General features: G+C 43.8%; 1 protein-coding gene across 1 annotated transcript in view; it reads left to right on the top strand.

Annotated features, from left to right (window-relative positions):
• The window catches only part of LOC146173986 (venom metalloproteinase BumaMPs1-like), a 38,112-nt gene extending 16,701 nt beyond the window's left edge, over positions 1-21,411 (top strand). The window contains exons 11-14 of the mRNA XM_084585312.1: positions 976-1,111; positions 4,123-4,245; positions 7,383-7,405; positions 21,225-21,411. Coding sequence (XP_084441438.1) covers positions 976-1,111; positions 4,123-4,245; positions 7,383-7,405; positions 21,225-21,411 — 469 coding nt within the window. The remainder of the gene's footprint in view (positions 1-975; positions 1,112-4,122; positions 4,246-7,382; positions 7,406-21,224) is intronic.
• The last annotated feature ends 807 nt before the right edge of the window (positions 21,412-22,218 follow it).

The following is a 22,218-nucleotide window of genomic DNA, read 5'->3' as shown; positions in this document are numbered from 1 at the left end:
TGTCGCTTTCGCTTCCACTGACCGAAAACTATTGACCATATTTGCACAATGAAAGCACGGCTCGGTTAACAGGCTCACACAGTCAACGTAGAACTGTGTCAGATGAGTGCATAAACTTTTTGTACTAAGGCACTTCTTCAAAGACATTAAACGAGCATCAGTCAGTTGGAACATGAAACCGTTATAATGACATAAGCCGTCATAATGAAGAAGACGCAGAAATTCTTCACCGAATGCGAGTGTAGGTGGTATGCTTTTGCCATGAGCGTGACATGGCCCACCTTTCGACTAGACGCGAAGTTGTGTAATGTTTGCAAGCAAGCAAATTTTGTTTCTTTCCTAGAACACAAGAAGATATAAATGGTCGATATATGCCAAAAAGAAACACGCAGCCAAAAGAAAAACTATAAATTTGCTTTCTATTATCCTGTTTTCTCCCTTAACGTACTCATGTGGTCGAATTCGTTTATTCATGCCAGTGTTGTAGCTTTCGCGGAATGTTCCGGTTGATGAGGATCTGAAAACATTTAATGTAATATCTGCGATGGGACAGGTATTCAGCTTGCCACCGGATGCACATCACATGAGTGACCTCTTTGCAGATACTGTATGATAAAGTCGAATTGGTGTTGCGGACACATCACATCGAAACTTTGCGTCACTGTTCTGAAACTAGGCGTATTGCTTTTCACATTAGCATGTTCTTACCATAAAACGTATACTTCACGAACAATGCTGTTTCACTCTGACTTTTAGTTTTGAAATTGTAGCCTTGATTGGGCGCTTAAACTGCTGACGCTTTTGTATTGATTGAGCAAGAATGGCTGCCTGTGGTAACAAGGCGAATAAAATTCGGCTTGTTTTCGCTGAACAAAATAGGCACTGTTTGACCATTCCAACCAAATTAACAGATTTATGGGAGTGGAAACATTAGTTTAAATTCTGAAAAAAAATCTTTGCTTCGCTCATTTGCAGACATCGAGGAAGTGCGTGCTGGGCTATTCTCTCAGACGGAGAGGAAGAGAGCGATCTATTTCCCGGAAATATGGTGACTCCTGAAGATGTCTGCAGGAATATATTTCCAGATAAAAAGAACGTGATCGCAGAAATGGTAAGATATTATCCCTGAATGCGGGGCTGAAAGAACTCAGGAGACTCAATAAAAGTACTCACCACAAGCATGAGACACTGCACGGTAGCTCGAGAAATCCTAATAAGAGCTCAACTTTGATATACGCCTCTACGCGCAATGATTATAAAGTCCTTACTAGTCATCTTGCATGTAGCGCCCTTAAAACCGCTCACGGCTTGCTGGAGAAAACATGGCGATGATGTTTTAATTTAGGTTGCTGTTGGAGGTGTGGTAATGGCAGCGGAAGAATAGGCCATAAAAAACTTGAGCTGGAGCATTTTTGCTCGATGTACACCACGAAAGAAGGCAGCTTTGTCGGTGGACGACTGGAACATGTGCAACCGGCTCTCCCTGCAGTGAGTGAGAATGGTGCGCTTAGCTTCGTGCGAACACTACCATACACGGCGTACGTACGTTAACGCAACCACTTTCGCTAAGGAGAACCTTTATTGCATCAAGATTGCTTAAAAGTCTACATAACGTATCACCCGTCAGGGAAAGGTTGGCTAGTTGGCGGCATGCTGGTCCCATAAGCAATAAACCTGCCTGAGCGTTATGCACAAGAACCTTCGGTGATATGCAGAATGTTCACAGTGATATTGTGCGTCTAACGGGCCAAGCGACGTTCACCGCATAATGTAACAAATCGATTACGCATGCCTGTAGCAGTGCATTTTAGACCAAATTGATCTAAGTGTCAGTTTTCTAGATAGGCACGGTGTGTTGCTTGATGGTGCCAATGCTTACACGCTAGACAACGAATGCGCAGTTTGCTGCGTTTTTTTACCTTGTTTCATTGCACTGTTTAAATAAGAAACCAGCTGAAATGCTATTATTGCGAAAGAAATACTACTATAGGTTTCGAGCCTTCAGCGTGGCGCGGCCCCATCCACGTCACGCTGTGACGTCACACTCCGCGTGACACTAGAGTGAGAGACGCGCTACCAACTCAAGCGGTCAGCGTAGCGCAGTCGCCGCCACGGCGCAGCGCGTGACATCACACACCACGTGACATAAAAGCGATCGTCGTTGCGCGCTCGCGGTGCAGTTGGTGCTCACGTGATACGGGACGTGAGGCAAGCTCATACGGCTTGGTTAAAGCGGGGCTCTGTATGTGGGCTGGCAGGAGCTGTCAACTTGGGTCTCTTGTTTCACATGGAACGGTTATGTCAGAATCAGCATGCTAGGAACCTGACATTCACGTTACCCCTATAGGCCACTAAGGCACGTTCATTCGGGTTAGTTAAAACAGGGCTTTATATGCGGGCTGCGGAAGAAGAAACAGAGAAGAAGAACGCTCGGTCACTCGCAGCTAATGCTTTCACTCAATATTTGGTTCAGCGGCGTTGAACCCTTGTAATTTTTATTTAATGCATATTAAAAATGACTAGCACAGAGACAGCGTTCCCATCTATTATAGGAGTGATTTAGACAAAGGAGATGTTCGACGTACAGAAAAGTGTACGAAGGGTGTGAGCTCTAGACCACGTGCTTTTGTTACAACCAACATTTAAGAGGCTGTTCTTTGGGCACAGCATGCTTTTATCACCAGTTCGTCTTGATTATAGCAAGATTTGTTCTAAAGTAGAAGGCGCGCGACGAGGCTTTCATTACAGAATGGCAACCAAAGTCGACCAACGCGCCAAAACGTCATCCAAATGCAATTCTGGTCTAATAGATGATATATATTTGAGCAAGTGAAGTCGGGATAAAACCAAGAGAAAAAGCTTTGGAGGTAGAAAAGCGACTACTGTAACTGATTCAACCTTTCGTCACAGATATAAGGTTTGTGATAAAAGGGCATTTGGTGCGATGCAACACTTCATTCTCAAAGATGACAAGGCACGCTTTTAAATGTTCCCATAAGAGTTTATGAAATGGAGTGGTAGTAACGCATGGAAGCGCACTTGAAGGTGCGCACCAGACAAGCGTCTTCGCTTCATAAATCCGCATTGACATGACCAGCTTAGTTACTAGGTTATTTATCATTATTCGTGTTGAACCCACAGGGGCAATACGCTAATGTTGTTGAAACAATCTGAAACGAAGATGAAGGAAAGCAGTAAGGTTAACTTATTCTGAACACTCAGCCTCTAATTTTTTTCAAATGGCATGATGCAAACTAATGGAACTGAACCGTGGAACTGAGAAGGTGAAAACTTCGCCCTGAGATTCTTGCTTCCTTATTAGCCATTGATATACCAATCGAGATAGTTCCAAACGTTTTTACTTTCTGTAACATTGGACACTTGGCCGCCTTTACTCTCAGTCGGCGGCCTCCTCACGGGAAATAGATCTCTATACTGGCGTTTGTTTTTTTTTTCGCTCGCGATCAAAGAATCGAACTTACTATATAATATATATTATAACAAGTTACATTATGCAGCGTGTTTATATGGGTGCTATTGTGCGCTATTTTGTTGTATGGTTTGTTGCACTTTTCGTTTTCGCTCCTTGTTGGATAGTCTAAGATTAGAGGTACAGTGCAAAGAAAGCAAATCAATGAATGAGAACTTCTATCCCTATTTAGTTCCTTTTTTGTGCTTATCTACGTTCTTGAATGATAGTAGCGTAAAAAATTGATTGGCTGCGATAAATGATTTTATAGACCGGAATCATAAAAGAGTAAAGTCTACGAAAGAATATAGCGGCAATTTAGAGATGCTATAGTAATCATCACAAGCAACCTATATAGCGCAATGAAAATGAGGAAACGAAGAAAGAAGGTATCGGTGGTGACAGGAGCTTTTCTGTCTCATGCCATTTTTCGCTTGTTATATTGTGCTGCTAGCAGATACCTTAGTCGACAGTGAGCCTTACAGGTTAGTCCCGCACTTGTTACCCAGATGGCGATGTTTAAGCATTCTTATAGTGTTCTAACTTAAGTTGTTTTTATATTGTTTGTTTTTTCGATGCATGCCTCCTACTCCAACAATGAAAGGAAAGTCGACAATTGACCGCTGCGTGCTCCGGCACGCAATCTGTTCCAGATCTATCCTAAGCCGGGAGAGTGCAAAATAATGTGCAGTTTCGAAGTGATAATGGGTAGACACATATACACATACTCGAAAAATACTACGGCACCCGACTACACTTCTTGCGGAACAAACAAGGTAATTATAAACCATGCGTACCTCACCCCATCTCACTTGTTTTTCTTGTGAGCGATAAATACATAAAACCAGCTTTAAAAGGAAAAGGCAGTGATGTAGCAGCTCTGATTTTTATCTCTAATAACGTAACTTTGTGACGCTACTGCTTTGCAAAATAACGTCGCTAAAGAAACCGAAAAGTTTAAGAGGTTCTTTGCCTTTCAAACGGACCAATGCAAAGGAGTGCACTCGTAGCAAAAATAATATGCTTAGCACTTTCACACTCGTTGTGACTAAAGCGTAGCCAGTTTCTCAAGGTTCTCTCCTGCTTCACCTTAAGGCAGCATGAACGTTCACGCGGAGGCTGAATTTCACCGATGAGGCTGGCTAGATTGAACAAAATGTTCACGAGAACATCGCTTTATCCGCATCGTTTAAAGTTGCATGCGCAGTTTTGATACAAAAGGTGTCTTTTATTTATATTGGCTACATATATAAAGCAAATTCGTACATTTCGCTGTAGCATATAAGCTAGCTTTTCGTCACGAATTTATTTTGTGGCATCTTTGTATACAATTACAAGACTTTTATTCTTACTTCGAAATCGGCTTGCTCGCAATGCTGGGAAAATTTCATCAAAAATGAATAGGTTGGAAATAAAGTTTGCACTTTCAATTTAATTTGATCATCAGGTAGTATTTTTTATGACTCACGGCGTCACTTGCTGACACCATGAAGCATGAAACGATATAGACTGTATATTCTTCAAAGGTAAATTTATTTTTTAATCACCGCTGAAGTTTTTTCCCCTGTCAGTTACACATAGAGGCCTAAACAATGGTCCTATTGTTTCACTTATATATTTTGAAGTTTTAATACCAATGCACATGAGTTTTAGAAGTTCGCTTTGGCTCGCTCAGGACCGAAATCATTTCTATAATTTTATGCAGCATTTAAAAATTACTAAGGCAGGTAAGCTCACCCGAGAAGTGTTTGAAATTTTGCATATCTGGAGTGGTGGAGCAGAGCGAATCAGTCATTCATCTGTATGCAGCTCCTAGAACGAGAAGCTGGTTTTCTGAATTGTAATTATTAGGAATGACACGTTCCCGTTTTTGTTCTTTTGTTTTCTTATACTTCTCTTCCTGCATGCGCGTGTCTAAATGGTATAAATGTTTTTTCTGTCCCTAAACATTTCAGTTGCGAAAAAGCGCTGTGTTAGTCTGTTATCCTCGGTTGCCCCTGTTTTGTTTTTCCTAATATGAACACGTTCCAATTAGCCCACATCTCCGTGCTCAAACAGGGTTTTGTTTCAAAAGAGATGCGTAGTTAGATAAGTGTATGGGTCCAATTGTCATTTTTGTGGTCACATGGGAGCTATGAAAAGTCCCCCTAGAGGTGAAATATGAGAACTTGGGCTTTACTAAAACGCATTTGCATTTTTTTCTTCATCATGAGAGGATTAAGAATATGGCGCGTGAGCTCTTTGTAGGGAGATACATAAAATAGCTCAACACACTTTGAAACAGCAGTTTTCACCAAATTTATTATTTCTTGAGAACAGTAAATTACTTTTTGAGCGATAGCGAAAGTACACATCTACCGTTCTAGAGACGGGGGAAACATATATATCACATGCGTCGCCTCGAAAGTGCTTTGCACTTCTCCATTCGCGAGAAGGGAAGGGATCGGGAAGTATATTGTTAAGTATGTTCACCGAACACTGCATTTCCCGTCGCAATGGAGCAGTTTTTATGGCACTTAATCCAATTTTATTTTTATTTATATTTGTCTTTATTTATATTTGCGTAATCTAAAACCGGCTGTGGCGGCCGCTCCTAGTGCGCTCCTAGGTTTTCACGTTCCACACAGCCTACTGAGAATGGGTTTTTTTGAGAATGCCACACGGGGAAGACTTGCTTTTATAGGCATGTGTTTGATGTCGTTTCGCGAATAAAGGCGAAGAGAAATTGTGATTAGCAATTTTGTGCTATATCTCAGGTACAATCACTCTCGCGTAAGCATGGTCGATCAGAAACATTACATGACCCCAAAATAATAGGTAGAACATAAAGTGAATGTATGTGCAAAAATGTGGGTACTATTGGCTGTTGACGCAATGAAAACAATTGTGGTTTGCCAGTTTGAAGAGGGAAACGAAGGTCCATTTTTTGATTAGGGTGAAAATTTTCGCAGTGCTTTTGACGCAGTGATAACAGAGAAAATATTTTTTAGACACATAGGAGAAGCGCCTCTCATAGCCTGAGTTAGGATGATATGCTAAGCCCCATAAAATAAACATTAAAGGTAGGGCGATTTCCCACAGATACAAGAAAACATTTTTGCTTAACAAAACCGAGCGAACAAAGGTTCTAGCAGTTATGTAGATATGCGGAACGAAAATTAGCATACTGTTTGACCTGTAGTAGAATTAGTAGTCGTAGTAAATTTACAGGAGTTTATCGAGTTTTCGTAAGTCGGAAAAGCGAAAGCATTGCGATTTACGTCACTCCTCTGGGTGGATTGACTCTGCTGCGGGCTCGTGGACCTCACTACTCATGTAGACTACGATGTTGACTGTACAGCGCGAGCTTGTGTTGCACTCTTACACGAGTCCTCACTGGCTGCGGCGATATGATAGTGCGTCTGTGCCTTGGGTAGGAAAGTTGATGTGCTCGTTCTGGTAAGGGTTAGAAACCCAGTTGCAGCAATGTCAATGCTGATCTATTGACAGTTCGTGCGAATGCAGTCTGCTGACACGCTCTGTTCACAATAACTGTCCACTAGCTTATGGCAAGAATATTTTCAGATTAAAGAGTCAAACTAGCATGCATTCCGTTGCTGTAGCCAATCACACATCTGGTTTTGCTGCCATTTTTAGCTTTGTGGACTGAATTTTTAGGTCTACATCATCTGTCATCCGAGCCCATTTTACGCAGGGTCTACAGCTTTCACACCTCCTTTCCACTTTCTCTGAGTGACCCTAAAGGTTGTATGCATTGGCTGTAAGATTACCAAAAGTTATAACCCTGTTAATGTGAAACATGACCTTGGAACTCTGGCCTTGTTCGGGAACCGAAATAAAAGGGAACGGGCTGGTGCACATCTCGAATGGCGCATATAACCAAGTCATGTAAATGGGCTGCAATACTTTTCAGGTGTGCGTACGAGGCTGGTGTCGGTATGACACGGAGGGAAAAGGAAAACACAGCAGTCAGACGCGGCCGGCTGACCAGACTGAAACTCCGAAGCCTACGACGACGACGACGACGACGACGACGACAAGGAGGACTACAACAACAAGGAGGAGGCCGTGGTGGTGGAATTGGAGGAACTGATGCTTCAACGGATTCGAATTTCTCAAGCATGAAACTGCGATAACTCCAAAATGGGCAATTGGAAATTTCGATTGGAAAGAGGAGTTGCGTCAAGAATAAATTATGATAGCAGAAATGTTGACTCTCGAAGCTGCTAAGATATATTCGCATTTCCTCGCAAAATGTTTTTCTTGATCATGCCTTACTAATCAGAAAAAAAGAAGAGCGAGTGCAGTGGTTGCTAAAATACAGTTTTCCAGCTCTGAATGTATTGTGCAAAAGGTAAAGACGGGAAATTTCGCTCAACAACGTTTCTCAATTTTTCGCACAGCATGTCTGCCACATGTGGCTAAAAGGCAAGCAATTCAAGCACATAATGGGTATAGAGGAGAGCTACTTTGTCAAGTCACACACAAGAGGGAAGTAATTTAGGTGAGCTGGTATAATGGCACAAAAATTATAGAAACCATGGTCATAGAGCAAGATACAGTAGAATTTTGGCACCTCAAAATGCAGCGAGAAATTCCGAAGTCGACCACTCTGCTTTTCGCGTAAATTACGGAGACCTGCATATGTTAATTCTCACTTAGCTGGGAATGGTGTTCCACGAGCTATCTTAGAAACTGCCAATCGCATTTGAAATAAGCTGCTACGTTTAACTGCACTAGAAATTAAAATTATATCGAGAGTGGACTTTATTGCAAAATTATCAGATAAGTGAATGGGTGCGTGCTTTAATCTCTGCCTCCAAATTGTGGGCTTCGGCTATCTATTTCTTGCAACACAGAGATAATGTCAGTACAGAGTGGGTATGACATAAGCTTTGAGAAAATCACGGAGTGTTATAGTGCAGCTCGCAGAAAGACAACCTAAATTATAAAAGATTATAGCGTGAACGGGAGACCGAGAAATTTACATCGAGGAATCGAAATGACAAGACTAAAAGTCATATAGCATTATGTTGTGCACGTACCCCGGCTACGTGTAGGACGGGGAGAAGCTTGGGAGATCAGATATAGTAGCTGTAGAATGCTAAGGTGATGAAGTAGCCTATAAAGAGGAGAAACAGGCAATATGTAAAAAATAAACTCTCTTATCAACCATTAAGTAGGCATGATAGTGATACAGCAATTTATTTCCTGGCTTCAAAACAGACACCTTGTTTTAAACTTGATAGGCGGCCTTTCTTTTGAAGCGGGTAACGGTTTACAAAAAATCATATTACGGAGTGTGCTATAGAAGTAGGGGATTATGAAACATAGTAGATGCCAGAGTACTGGCAAACGCAATAGCGTCAGCGCAGCCATCATCGCCTAGCATAAAGAAAGGTATCTCTGGTAGAGATGGATGTACTTTATTAAAGGGGTCGTCACACTGGCACGACACGACGTAGAGTCGGCAAAGACACTCACGATTAGCCAACTCATCGGCCGATCGTGTATACGTTAGACCAAGCTGCCACACTAGGCCCAATGGCACTAACGCAACGGAAAGCAAAATGTATCCCAGCGAGATGTATTAGGGCAGATGACGCCAAAAACGTTAGTCTGCGGGGCTGTGATGGTGGTGAAAGCGTTTATTTACAAGAGTTTGGAGCCACAGAGTGGGCCCCCGCCCTGCTACATGGTCGACGTACCTAGTCCGTCACACCGCATGACGAGACCCTGTCTTGCGCCCGTTTCACCAGAGCTCGTGGAGACTCCACCGAGGAGCAGTTGTGGAGGGCAGTCTCCATTGCCTCTCAGTAAGGTGCAAAGGAAGTGGAGAGGTGAACTTTTCGACTACATGCCCGCACTCTGTGGAAGATATCACAAATCTTCCGACAGTGTGCGCGTCACCCATTTTTGTTTGAATCGTAGTGACCGGGTCTTCGTGTAATCGGCCTCTGACCAAAACGTTCTTGAGACACGAAGCCGATTCGATATACCTTGTTGACGATGAATATTTTAAGCATGAATGTATATAAAGTATAAATACTGCAAGGCGTTACACATTCCTCGACCTACGCACGAGTGGGAACCTGCGGCCTGTAGAATCGATGCGGAAAGTGAACGGCAGCATTTTCCAGCCAGGAAGCGTCGCATGCTCCTATATGAAAATGGGGGTTGTGGAACACAAAGTATGGAGAGGCGAGAGTTCAAATATGTTGCGTAGGAAAAATATGCAACGCTCTGGAAGGGCGAAACATTTTAAGAATTAGCGTATCTTTAGCGCACCGGAGCCGCCTTCAACAGGAACTCACTTTGTACATTTCCGAAGTACAAAGGACAGTGCAAAAATAAATTAATGAGGTGCTAAAGACTAGACCAATCGAATATATACTGCATTCAATAAAAAAGATGGAGGAGAGTACAGCGCCATCATCGCCCTGTAATATTCAGTTTTTTCCTGAAGCCGGTGCTGCCGATCATCGTGCACTTCAGCAGAGTGTTTAGTGATAATAATGTGAGCCCCCCACGGATCTTCTTTCATTTGTACATACCATGATCTTCTTCTTCCTCTTGTACATACCATCATCATCGTCCCGAGGCGCCGGCCCCGGCGCGCGCTTGGGTTTTTCTCCATCAGATTAAACGCTGACACGGCATACCTTGCCCTGACTTCACGACCTTGCCGTCTGGACCTGGCTTTCTTTCACAACATATTTAGTTACTACGGGATTATGCGGGTCGCAACTTTACAAGCCAATTTCAGCTTTACGTGACACACCACGCAAGAAATTGGCGTGGCATAACCTAATCTGTGTGAAGCATTGTGCTCATAAATGCGCAGAGCCAACAGCCTCCGTCCCCGTAACCGGCCCTGCAAAAGCTTAGCTCTTGCGCCCGTGCATGTTCTCTTCTCGTCCGTGTCTTTTTTTGCAATATTTCCTTCTTTAAGCATCTCTGTTCATCCTCCTGCTGCACTGTACTACAAGATTCAAAATATCAGCACTATATGTACTACCAGCAGGTTGGAGAGAAACTCTCAGTCTGAAGGTGGCGGTGAATTCCTATCACTGATATAGCTTTCCATATTTCACTTTGCCGAAAACAAAAGAAACAAAACAAGAAAAAGGCGTTGCCTAAAAAACTATCCGCAAACCTCACGCTAATGTTAGGCTTAGGTTTTGTAGTGCGGTAGAAAGACAGACAGCGTTCAGAATGGTCATGTCATTGAAGTCCTCTGCCGAAATGGATAAATCAGCTAGGTGGAGGAACCGTAGTGGCCTCTGCCAGCGATAATACTATACAGTCCTTCCTCGTCTTGCTGCTGATAAGTTAGTATTTAATACCCTTTTTTCCGTACGCGGACCTTGCTCGCTGTTTTTATCATTCCCATGGCTTCAGAGATGCAATAGTGGCGTAATCAACCTAGATGATATTGTAACGTAACGTTACAGAGAAGGCGCTCTGGCACTCTGGCACCGAAGAACACCAACAGCCAGTCAAGGCAGCACAAAAGCGCAGCACCGTTTCGCTTCGTCGTCTTCTCCGAATCGCCGGCTCAAATCTTCGTCGTCTATGAATGGCATGTGTCATTGCCCCCCTTCTTGGCAGCATCGCCTCGATGCTGCAAATGCTGCTTGATGCGATGAGCTGACCATCAGTCTCAAGAATAGTCAGCGGGGCGATCGTGGTAGGGTTTCATCCGGACGACGTGTACAACATCAGTGAACTTGCGTCGTCTGCGGCTTGAGGGATCTTGGGTCGCGGATTCAACTTCGTAAGTAACGTCGCTGAGGCGGCGGAGGACACGATATGGGCCGAAGTACCGGCGCAGCAATTTTTCAGACAGCCCACGATGACGAACGGGCGTCCATATCCAGACATAGTCTCCAGGCTCGTAGGCAGCGAAGCGCCGTCCCTTGTTGTAACGGTCAGCGTCTAGTTGCTGTTGTAGGTATATGCGCTGCCTTGCCAGCTGCCGTGCTTCTTCCGCACGCTGGGTAAAACTAGCGATGTCGAGCTCAAGCTCATCTTCGTCGTCGGTGTATACGGGCAGCATTGTATCCAGTGGAGTGGTCACTCGACGGCCGAAGACAAGCTCGAAGGGTGTGAGCCGCGTCGTCTCCTGAAGTGCCGTATTATATGCGAGCGTGGCATATGGGAGGATTTGATCCCAGGTCTTATGTTCTATATCCACGTACATAGACAGCATATCGGCCAGAGTTCGGTTTAGCCCTTCCACCAAGCCATTAGTTTGCGGGTGGTATGCCGTGGCCCGTCTATGACTAGTGTGTGTAAGGTTCAGTACAGCCTTAGTCAGGCGGGCCGTAAAAGCTGCCCCGCGATCGGTAATGATAACAGCCGGAGCGCCATGACGCAACACGATGTCGTGGACAAAAAACTCTGCGACTTCGGTGGCAGTTCCATTTGTGAGCGACGCGGTCTCAGCATATCGGGTCAAGTAGTCTGTCGCGACAATAATCCAACGCTTTCCATTACTTGACTTCGGGAAAGGACCAAGAAGATCCATCCCCACTTGTTGGAAAGGAGTTTTCGGTGGAGCGATCGGCTGAAGAAATCCAGCTGGTTTCACGGGTGGAGTCTTTCGGCGTTGACAATCACGGCAGGTTTTTACGTAAGATCGCACTGAAGGTAATAGTTTCGGCCTATAGTATTGCTCCCGAATTCTTGCAAGCGTACGACTAACTCCCAAGTGGCCGGAGGACGGTTCGTCGTGACAAGCGCTTAAGATGTCAGGCCGTAGGTGCGTAGGCACTACGAGTAGAAATGTCTCTTTGGATCTTTCAAAATTGCGCTTGTAGAGAACTCCACTTCGTATAGCGTATGACTGCACGCCACGACGAAAAACAAGCGGTACTCTACCACCGTGTCCTTCCAGATAATCGATGAGCGGCGCCAGCTCCGGGTCCTTGCGTTGAAGGTCAGCCATATGGGATTGGGTAATGGCCCCAATAAAGGGAAAATCGTCGGCGTTTTCCACTGCAGTGGAGTCCAATGGCGCGCGTGACAAGCAATCCGCATCTTGGTGTTTATGTCCCGACTTATAGACAACAGTGACGTCATACTCTTGAAGACGGAGGCTTCAACGAGCTAAGCGTCCAGACGGGTCTTTGGCTTGCCAGCCAGCACAAGGAATGATGGTCGCTGACAATACGGAAGGGTCGTCCATACAAATATGGTCGAAACTTGCTGATGGCACAGATTACCGCAAGTCACTCCTTCTCCGTTGTCGAATAGTTCGCCTCTGATCGTGAGAGTGTTCGGCTCGCGTAGGCGATAACCCGTTCTATTCCGCCTTGCTACTGAATGAGTACCGCGCCGAGGCCAACGTTGCTGGCATCAGTATGTACGTCTGTTGCGGCGTCTTCATCGAAATGGGCGAGAATTGGGGGTTTGTGTAGGCGGCTTCTAAGCTCCTGGAAGGCTTGCTCTTGATCGTCTCCCCACAGGAAGGGTATGTCATCTCTGGTTAGTGCTGTCAGTGGTTCAGCTATCTTAGAAAAATCTTTGACGAAGCGTCGATAGTACGAACAAAGACCTAGAAATCGTCGAAGTGCCTTTTTGTCGGTGGGACGTGGAAAATTTGACACTGCGGTAGTCTTCTCGGGATCAGGGAGAACGCCCTGTGCACTGACAACATGGCCGAGGAAGCGTAGTTCTTTGAAAGCAAAGTGGCATTTCTCAGGCTTGATCGTTAGTTGCACGCCTTTGAGTGCTTGAAGCACGATGCGCAACCCTTCCAAGTGTTGCTCGAAAGTAGGCGAGAAAATAACATCATCATCTAAGTACACCAAGCACGACTGCCACTTGAGACCTGATAAAACCGTGTCCATCATACGTTGGAACGTGGCCGGTGCAGAGCAAAGAGCAAACGGAAGCACCTTAAACTCGTATAGGCCATCGGGCGTCACAAATGCAGTCTTCTCTCTGTCTCTCTGATCCACTTCGATTTGCCAGTATCCGCTTTTGAGGTCTAATGAGGAGAAGTACCTGGCATCGCGTAGTCGGTCGAGGTAATCATCAATCCTGGGCAGCGGATAGACGTCCTTTTTGGTCACGTTATTTAACTTTCGGTAATCGACACAGAATCTCAAGGTGCCATCTTTCTTTTTGACAAGGACCACTGGCGACGCCCATGGGCTCGTCGAAGGCTGGATCACGTCGTCCGCAAGCATTTCATCCACTTGCGTTTTAATGGCGTCACGTTCCTTAGGAGGAACCCGGTACGGGCGCTGGCATACCGGTAACGTGGTCTCATCGGTGATGATGCGGTGCTTGGCGACAGGAGTACGACCGACCTTCGAGCCTGTGGCGAAGCAGTCTGCGAAATCGCTCAGAAGAGCCGAGAGAAGATTCCTTTGATCGGGCCTCAAGTCGGGGCTAACTTTAACGGTTTGCAGAGCATGACAAGGTGCGGCCTCTTCTTTAGGGTTCGTTCCGGCGGTGCATAAATGAGGTAAGGCAGTAACATCGTGAAGGACGGCAACAGCCGTGTCCTTGGCGAGATGCCGCATCTCCTTAGCAAAATTTGTCAGGAGGACAGTAGCACAACTATATTCTTTTATTTATCAATTAATTAATTTATTTGTTCCATACTGATGACCTTGCTCAGGTCCAAGCAGGGTGGTAAAATATAACAATATTAAAAATAAGCAAAGCATCAATCAATAGTAACAGGAAACAGCGAGTCATTCCAATTTGTAATAGTTCAGGGAAAAAATTAAAACTTGAATACATCCGTCCGTGCAAAATAGTGTTAGTGAATTCGGATGATGGTGTCGAGTAAGCCTAGATGTTGAAAGAGACAGATAAGATGAAGAGTCAAATGCTAAATTTCCTTTACAAAGCATGGAAGATAACCGCAGTTGTAAGCTTTTCCTTCTATGTTCAAGAAGTTCAATGCCATTATCACGCATTATTTCTGAGGGAGAGTCGTATCGAGAGAGTTTGGAATAGATAAATCGGGCAGCTTTTCTCTGTACCTATTTGAGACATTTCATATTTGGATTTGTAAACGTGTCCCAAACAACACACGCATATGCAAGTTTAGGTCTAATTAAGGAATTATAGGCAAGCAATTTTACATTAGGCGGAGCATTTTTAAGCTTGTGCCGCTAAACATATATTTTACACAAGGCCGACTAACAGATATTATCATTGTGTGAATTCCATGATAAATTGTTAGCAATTGTGACATCTAAGTACTTATAAATATTTTGGTGCTGCAAAGGCGACGAGCCTAACACGTAAGTAAAGGATAAGGGAGCTCTTTGACGAGAGAAGCGAAGAAAGACAGTTTGTTCAGTATTAAGCCGCGTTCCCCAGATTTTGCACCAATCAAAAATGCAAGCAAGAGAAGCATTTTAATCAATTTGATCATTGATGACGTGATTTTGCGAAAGAGCGCACAATCGTTCGCAAACAGACCGATTTTTACAGTGGAATTTATTGCACTCGTAATGTCATTTATGTAAATTAAAAAAAGCAATAGCCCTAGGACACTTCCTTGAGGGACTCCTGATGTGACCGGAAGACCGCCAGATTGTTACTCATTAATTGCTACGAATTGATGGCGATTTGTGAAATAGTTCGTTATCCATGTGATAAAAATTTCTGGAAGCTCAACATTTCGCAGTTTTATTATCAGTCTGTCATGCGGAACATTATCGAAGGCTTTGCTGAAATAAAAAAAACCGAGCATCAATCTGACCATTTTTATCAAGGCTTGAGGCAAGTGACTGTTTTAGCTGTGACCAGTTGTGTAACTGTTGAATAACCTTTTCTGAATCCGTGTTGAAAATGAGACACTATTGAGTGCTTATCCAGAAATTCATTAATCTGATTGGCAACGATATGTTCCATCAGTTTCCAACATGAGGATGTGAGTGATATCGGAAGGTAATTTTCTAATGATGAACGATCGCCCTTTTTGAACATGGGCACAACTCTGGCTGTCTTTCAGTCATCCGGTAATTTTCCAGCGAATAATGAAGCACGAAATATAATAAGAAAGAACTTTGCAATGAATTCAGCATATCGTTTCAAAAAATTGTTTTTAAGGTTGTCAGGACCAAATGAAGATTTAGCTTTTAAGTTTAATAGCATCGAAATTATGCCAGAGTGCGAAATAAAATTTGCTTGAAATTGGTGAGACATTTTTTTATTGGATGAACAAATTCCAGAATTGGAAAATACACTATGAAAATTACAATTGAAATGACTCGCAATATCCAGGTGATCGGTAATGATTGAACCATCAGTGGAAATCTGGGATACTGGTTTCTTTTTTTCGCTGATATGATTCCAGAATTTTTCGGGCTGTTCAACAATAAAGTTAGATAACACTGTATTGAAGTAGCGTTCCTTCGAGGTCCTTACTGCACGCGTAAGTTTTTATTTCATTTCTTTACCGTTCAATCATCAGTTCAATCAGAAAGTTTCAGATGTCCCACTTGTGGAAGGCTACATGCAAGACACTATTATCTAAAGGTGTGACGCTTGCGACAAAACATGCGGTCACTGTGGTGATGTGGCACTCTGCATCAAGGAAGGCCTTGAGTATTCTGTCCTGCCAGATTGTTTAGGAACTGTAAGATTGCGGTGCAAAATCAGGCTTCACTGTTACGTTGTTGTTCTCGGCGCTGTTTACCGTCCTCCTAACTGTGATGACACCGTAATTGCAGAATTATTCAAGTATTTATTTAATTATTTATTTATGCTACCGTCAGGGCTTACAAAAGCATTGTAGAGGAGAGGGGCAAAGGTACAAATGGTACAGTTGAATTGGATTGAAGTGAAAAATATGGGGGCAAGAACAACAATGAACAACAAAACTGCGCTTATTTTAAACATACTTGTAAGCTGTCAAATATCAGGTATATTGACCTGAACAGGCTGTTGCATGTAAGCTCAGTTGTTTCTGTACCAATGTATCTAGGAATGAAGTACAAAAAAATGAGCAGGATGTGCGAGCAGTAAAAAATTTCACAGTAAGTTAGTAAGCGAAATGCGAAAGTGATGGTTGTCGGCGATAGCGATCAAGTCAGCAGGTAAGTTGTCCCAGTCATGACATGTTCTTGGTAAAAATGAGTGTCCATACGTCATCGTGTTTTGTCGGGGTATAGCATCTTTGTAGCGATAATCGACACGTGCAGAGACATAAGGGGCGTGTATAACAAGGCTCGATCTGAGTTGGTCGCTGTGGTGATAAATCCTATGAAAGAGACAGATACGGGAAATCTTTCGACGGACAGTGAGGAGCAGCAAGTTTAGATATAGGTAAACATGGACTAAGCGGTTACAAGATGATAGTTTCTGGTTGTTTCAATGCTCCTGGAATCAAGTAGTGCGCACTATCATCGACCGGGCGCGATGGGGCACTATTTGATTCACTTATTTACACGGCTCTTTCGTTTGACCTCACCCAAAATTAAAGCACAGCTACCCGCGAGGCCTCAGTACTAGATCTTGTATTTAATAATGAAGAAATGGCATGTAATGGTTATTCTTCAACAACATTTCAAGGGGAGACCAAGGTTGCAGGATCGAATTCCGGCCGCAGCGGCCGCTCTTCGATGGAGGCAAAAAGCAAGTCGTCCGTGTGCTACGTGATGTCACTGTATGTTAAAGATTTCCAGGTGGTCGATATTTCCAGAGCTTTCCACTACGGCGTCTCTCATAGCTTGATTTGCTTTGGGCATTAAACCCCACGAACCAAACCAAACCTGTAGCTGAAGGAATTTCTGATTCCAATGCAGTATTTAATACATTCAATGTAATATGTAAACCTGAGCTAACTATCCACCACACTATTCTCGATTTTTCCCGTGCTAATGGCAGCTCAATTATTAACGTGCTTGAATCCCTCTTTTATGTCTTGGTTTGTCTAGTTCCACTGGTGCTGTCGACGTACCGCTTGCAAGTTCCGTGACATTGTTCATTACTGCATTTTTCGGTTTGTATCTGCTAAAACTATTAAGTGCAATGCGAGGCACCTCTGGTACACAAGGGAAATCATTCACCTCATACGACGCATCAGGCGATTGCATAAGCTGTGCTATTACGATAGCCAGAGTTGCTCCTTGTTTAGTTCTTTGAAAAGTGCACTTAAGTAAAAAAAGTCATCATCATAATCATCATCATCATCATCAACAGCCTGATTATACCCACTGCAGGGCGAAGGCCTCTCCCATATCTCTCCACTTAACCCGGTTCTGTGCTAGCTGCATCCACTTGACCCCTGCGAACTTCTTAATCTCATCCGCCCACCTAACTTTCTGCCGCCCCCTGCTACGCTTTCCTTCCCTTGGAATCCAGTTTGTTACCCTCACCGACCATCGGTTATCCTCTCTTCGCACTACATGTCCTGCCTATGTCCATTTCTTCTTCTTAATTTCCACTAGAATGTCGTTAACTTGAGTTATTTCTCAGTCAGAAGCTATTAATTTATTTATTTATCACATACTGTGGACCAAACATGGTCCGCAGTATTTCAACAAATCTCCGGCAGCATATATGAAGGACAACCCAACCAAATTTTGGAAGTCGGTATTTTCGCAATCCCACAATCCGTCTGCATTCATCATTACTTGCTACATTTCTTGTGTTTTGATATTGGAACGTGCTTGAATGCGTATTTTGTACGGCGCTGGTGGTTGTAACTTGGTGTTTCTTTTTCTCCTGTTATCTGTTTTTGTTCATGCTTATCTGCATAAGGTGAAGATTGTTGTGTTAATTTGCATGTGTACTGTCTGTTTGTATTTTGTACCCGCTGCTGTTGTGCCTAGTGGGGCCAGAACCCAGTCAGGAGTCTAATAAGCTTCCTTTTTCCTGCCCCATGGGCCGTACCATGTATTGCTCACACAGATAAAGCATAAATAAATATTAAAATGGTGAGGCTTGTGCCGATTTCCTTCTTATAACTGAAGCTTTCTATCATCACTTCCAATCGGTATTCACCACTGATGATGGAACCACTCGTGGGTTTATTTCCAAAACTGCGCTTTTCTCTTTTCCTAGCATTGATATAAATATGCTGATGTGCATAACCTGCTATCAAATTTTCACGCGTGCAAAACTGCTGGGACTGATGTTGTGCCCAATCCATTCCTGAAACGGTATTCCGAATCGCTTCCTACCTTTTTATCAGTACTCTTTTGAAAATGGCTAGAGTCTGAAACTGTACTGTCGCTCTGGAAAAACGTGTAAATTATTGCAGCGCATAAGGACGGTAACAAGCTCCTGGTCACCAATTACAGGCCAATTTCTTTAATATCATATCGGTCATAAATACATTGTTACATAAATGCATAAAATCGAGAATAACCTGCTGTCCGATGCACAGCATGGGTTTCACACATGCGTTTTCACACTGGCACTTCTCTGAGTTCACGCATGAAATCGCTGCAACCCTTAACGCGTGAGAGCGATGTGACGGGCTAGGGTGTATTGCATATCAGTATACGAGCTGCGCAGTTTAACGAGTCACACGAGAAAGGAGACACACACACGGTCTTTTTTGTGTGTCTCGTTAAACTGTGCTGCTCGTTTACTTAAAGCGCGTGGACAGATTGATGTCATTTTAATAGATTATACGGAGGCAGTTGATAAATGATGCCATCAAAACCTTTCAATTAAACTGAAGACTTTCATTATTGATTTAACCTTGTTGGCTGGTTAACTGACTACTTTTACTTACGCTCGCAGTTCGTTTCCTACAACCAGTCCTAATCATCTAGCATGAGGGTAAATTCAGTGTGTCTCAAGGATGTGTTTCAGGGCCACTTTTATTTATTATCTGCATCAATCATGATCACCGTGATCATGATATTACAGCTATTGGAGACCGCCAAGTAAAATTCGATGATATACAATAATTATTCAAAGAAGCTAAATAATGCATTTTGAAAGTTCTGCGACTGCAGTGAAAAGTGGCAGATGTCGATAATTTCAAGAATAGTGTTTCAATTATGTTTACGAACAAACGAGAACCACATAAGTGTACCTATAATAATAAACGCAATATTCTAACACAGGTAAAAAAAATTTAAATATCTGGGCGTAACTCTTATGCCAAATCTGAAGTGGCACAGGCCATATAGAAATAATTTGCGCAAAAGCGCGGAGAAAACTGGATTTTCTTATACGCACCTTGAAAATAGCCCCGAAAGAGTGCAAGATCACAAAATCTTTGGTTATGATCACGTCTTGAATATGCATCTGCCGTTTGGTCACCTTATAATCTACATGATATAAAAATTAGTTGTGGTTTCATTCTGGTTAACCCTAGTTGAATTGCGATAGCAACGGCTGAAGCTTCTTTTGCCTCTGCATTATTCCCCTATCACATCTTATAAGTGTAAGATGCTAAAATATCGGGGACACTTCGGCTCATCCTTCAAGAATATGACGCGAGAGCGTAAGTTACCAGTCGTCTTCTTCTTCGTCTTCTTTTCTTTTTCGTCTGCTCCTTTCTTCTTCTTCTTCTAATCCTCCTCCTCCTCCTCCTCCTCCTCCTCCTCCTCCTCCTCCTCCTCCTCCTCCTCCTCCTCCTCCTCCTCCTCGACTGTTGAAGGTCAAGTGTGGCCTTCGCAGGGACCACGCGACGGCTAGAAATTAAACAGCTTGAGTCGCTTGAGAAAAAAAAAAAAAGCAGTCAGCTTTACTTATCGCCGTTACGACCGCATCTTCTCGCCCTCGACACATGCCACCATCTTATCGCTTCCTTCTCTTGCTGACAGATGCATGCATGACTGCATCATTCTCTTCCACAGTGAAGCCGCTACGAGGCATGAAGAAAGAAGAGTGGCTCAACATGTCGAATTAAAAAAAAAATGTTGTGCAAAAACCCCAGATCCAGGAAACATGAGGAGTCTGCAACATATCTTCATACCAGCTTGATTGAGCTGAACGAAGCGTACTTCAGCGGGGTTTTAACTTCAATGTCGGCGCTCGTTAAAATGTTCTTCACATGACCTGTGCTGTTGAAGACGTTGACACAAGGTCATCCCCAGCTTACAAAGCGAAGGTCGCTCCCGGGCCATTGATGCGCTTTCCAAGCTTTTAAAAGGCAAGAATGGCTCAATCACAATCGCCGAGAAAAGAGCACCAACTATACTGAAAAAAAGAACGGCGAAATCGTGATACTTCCAGCCGACAAAAGACCGCTGCTGTAGAAACGAACCGCGCCTACTTTGTGGAAAAAATGGATGCTCGTTTGAGTGATACAACGACAAACGCCATGCTGGCCTGAGACTCTACAAATAGAATTGAAACCGGGTTGCAGAAGCTTCTAACAGAAGTTTTACAAGTTTGTTCCTCCGGACAAGGGCTTCCTGTGCAATCATCTGCTCTGCTAGAATGGCTCAGAGCCAGCCATATCCGGGGTACCCAAGGTGCACAAAAAGGATGTGTAACTTCGCCAGATTGTGAACTTCACCCGATCTCTTTTGTAAAAGTTGTGGGCTACCTTCATCGGGTAGTTGCTCCTTTGGCCGGAAGAACCAGCACGCACGTGAAAGACTCGTCAAAGTTTGTGGAAAATCTAGACTATAACGTTTGACGATGACCACGCCATGGTGTCTTTCGACGTTAGGTCTATGTTTACGTGTGTGCCAGCGGACGTCGCAGTTGAGAGATGCGGAACAGCAATAAACAACGACTTATCTCTGCCAGAACGTACACCGGTTGAAACGGATGATCTGTGCCAGTTTCTCAAATTCTGTCTATCCAACAGTTGCTTTACATTCAATGAGACATTCTATGGTGACGTCATCGGGACAGCAATGGGTAATTCCACCTGCGTGGTTTGTGTCAACCTGGCCATAGAGACGATCGAAAACCACACGGGCACATCATTTGACCCTCTACGAATGCTGTTTATATGTTACGTTGAAGAGTTTTTCTACCTCATCTCTCGATAGGACGGCGAAAGGTGCTTGTGACACTTGAGCTCACTTTAAGAAAGTGTCCAATTGACTATGGAAGAAGTCAACAGGCGCCTCCCCTCCTTCGACGTCCTTGTTGAAACAACAAGAAACGGTTTCGCGAAGAGTGTGTACAGGAAGCCAACCGACACGGGTAAATATCTGGAATTTCATTCAGCGCATTCAACAGGACATAAACGATCGGTTTGCTCGGCGCTTTTGAATTGGGCCTTCAGGATTTGCTCAAGCCCGGGGAAAACAGGTCGTGAACTGAGCCACGTAAGGAAGGGCCTCAAGGAAACGGATACCCATCTCAAGTCTTCCGTTCGCAAGACCTACGTGCTGCAGCCCCTCTAACCGCAGAAAAGAGCGAAAAAAAAGCTTGCTGTCATGCCTTGTGCCCAGGGTGTCAGCGAAACCTTATGCAGAATATTCGCTGCCTACGAAGTCAAAGTGTCCCATGTAACATTCAGGAAGCACCAAAACTATCTGGTACGGATGAAAAACAAGTTGGAGAAGACAACGTACCCTGGCGTTGTCTACAAAATGTTTTGCAAAGATTGCACCGCTTCCTATATAGGTAAGACTGGCGATTTCAGAATACGATTGAAGGCACACCTGCGTGACGTAAAGAACAAAAAGGTGACTTCTAACGCTCTAGTAGAGCACAAACAAGAGACGGGCCACCTGACTAACTGGGATTACGCACATATACTTGAAAGAGAAAGACTGTTATCTACTCGCTTACTCAATGAATCATTACACATCCAAATGGTAAGCGAAGCGATAAACAGGACGCGCGAA

This window comes from Amblyomma maculatum, chromosome 11 (genome assembly GCF_055883805.1).
Source record: "Amblyomma maculatum isolate TAMU_Amacu chromosome 11, ASM5588380v1, whole genome shotgun sequence".
Taxonomy (NCBI): domain Eukaryota; kingdom Metazoa; phylum Arthropoda; class Arachnida; order Ixodida; family Ixodidae; genus Amblyomma; species Amblyomma maculatum.
Note: the sequence above shows the minus strand (reverse complement) of the source record. Positions and strands in the feature narration are given on the sequence as shown.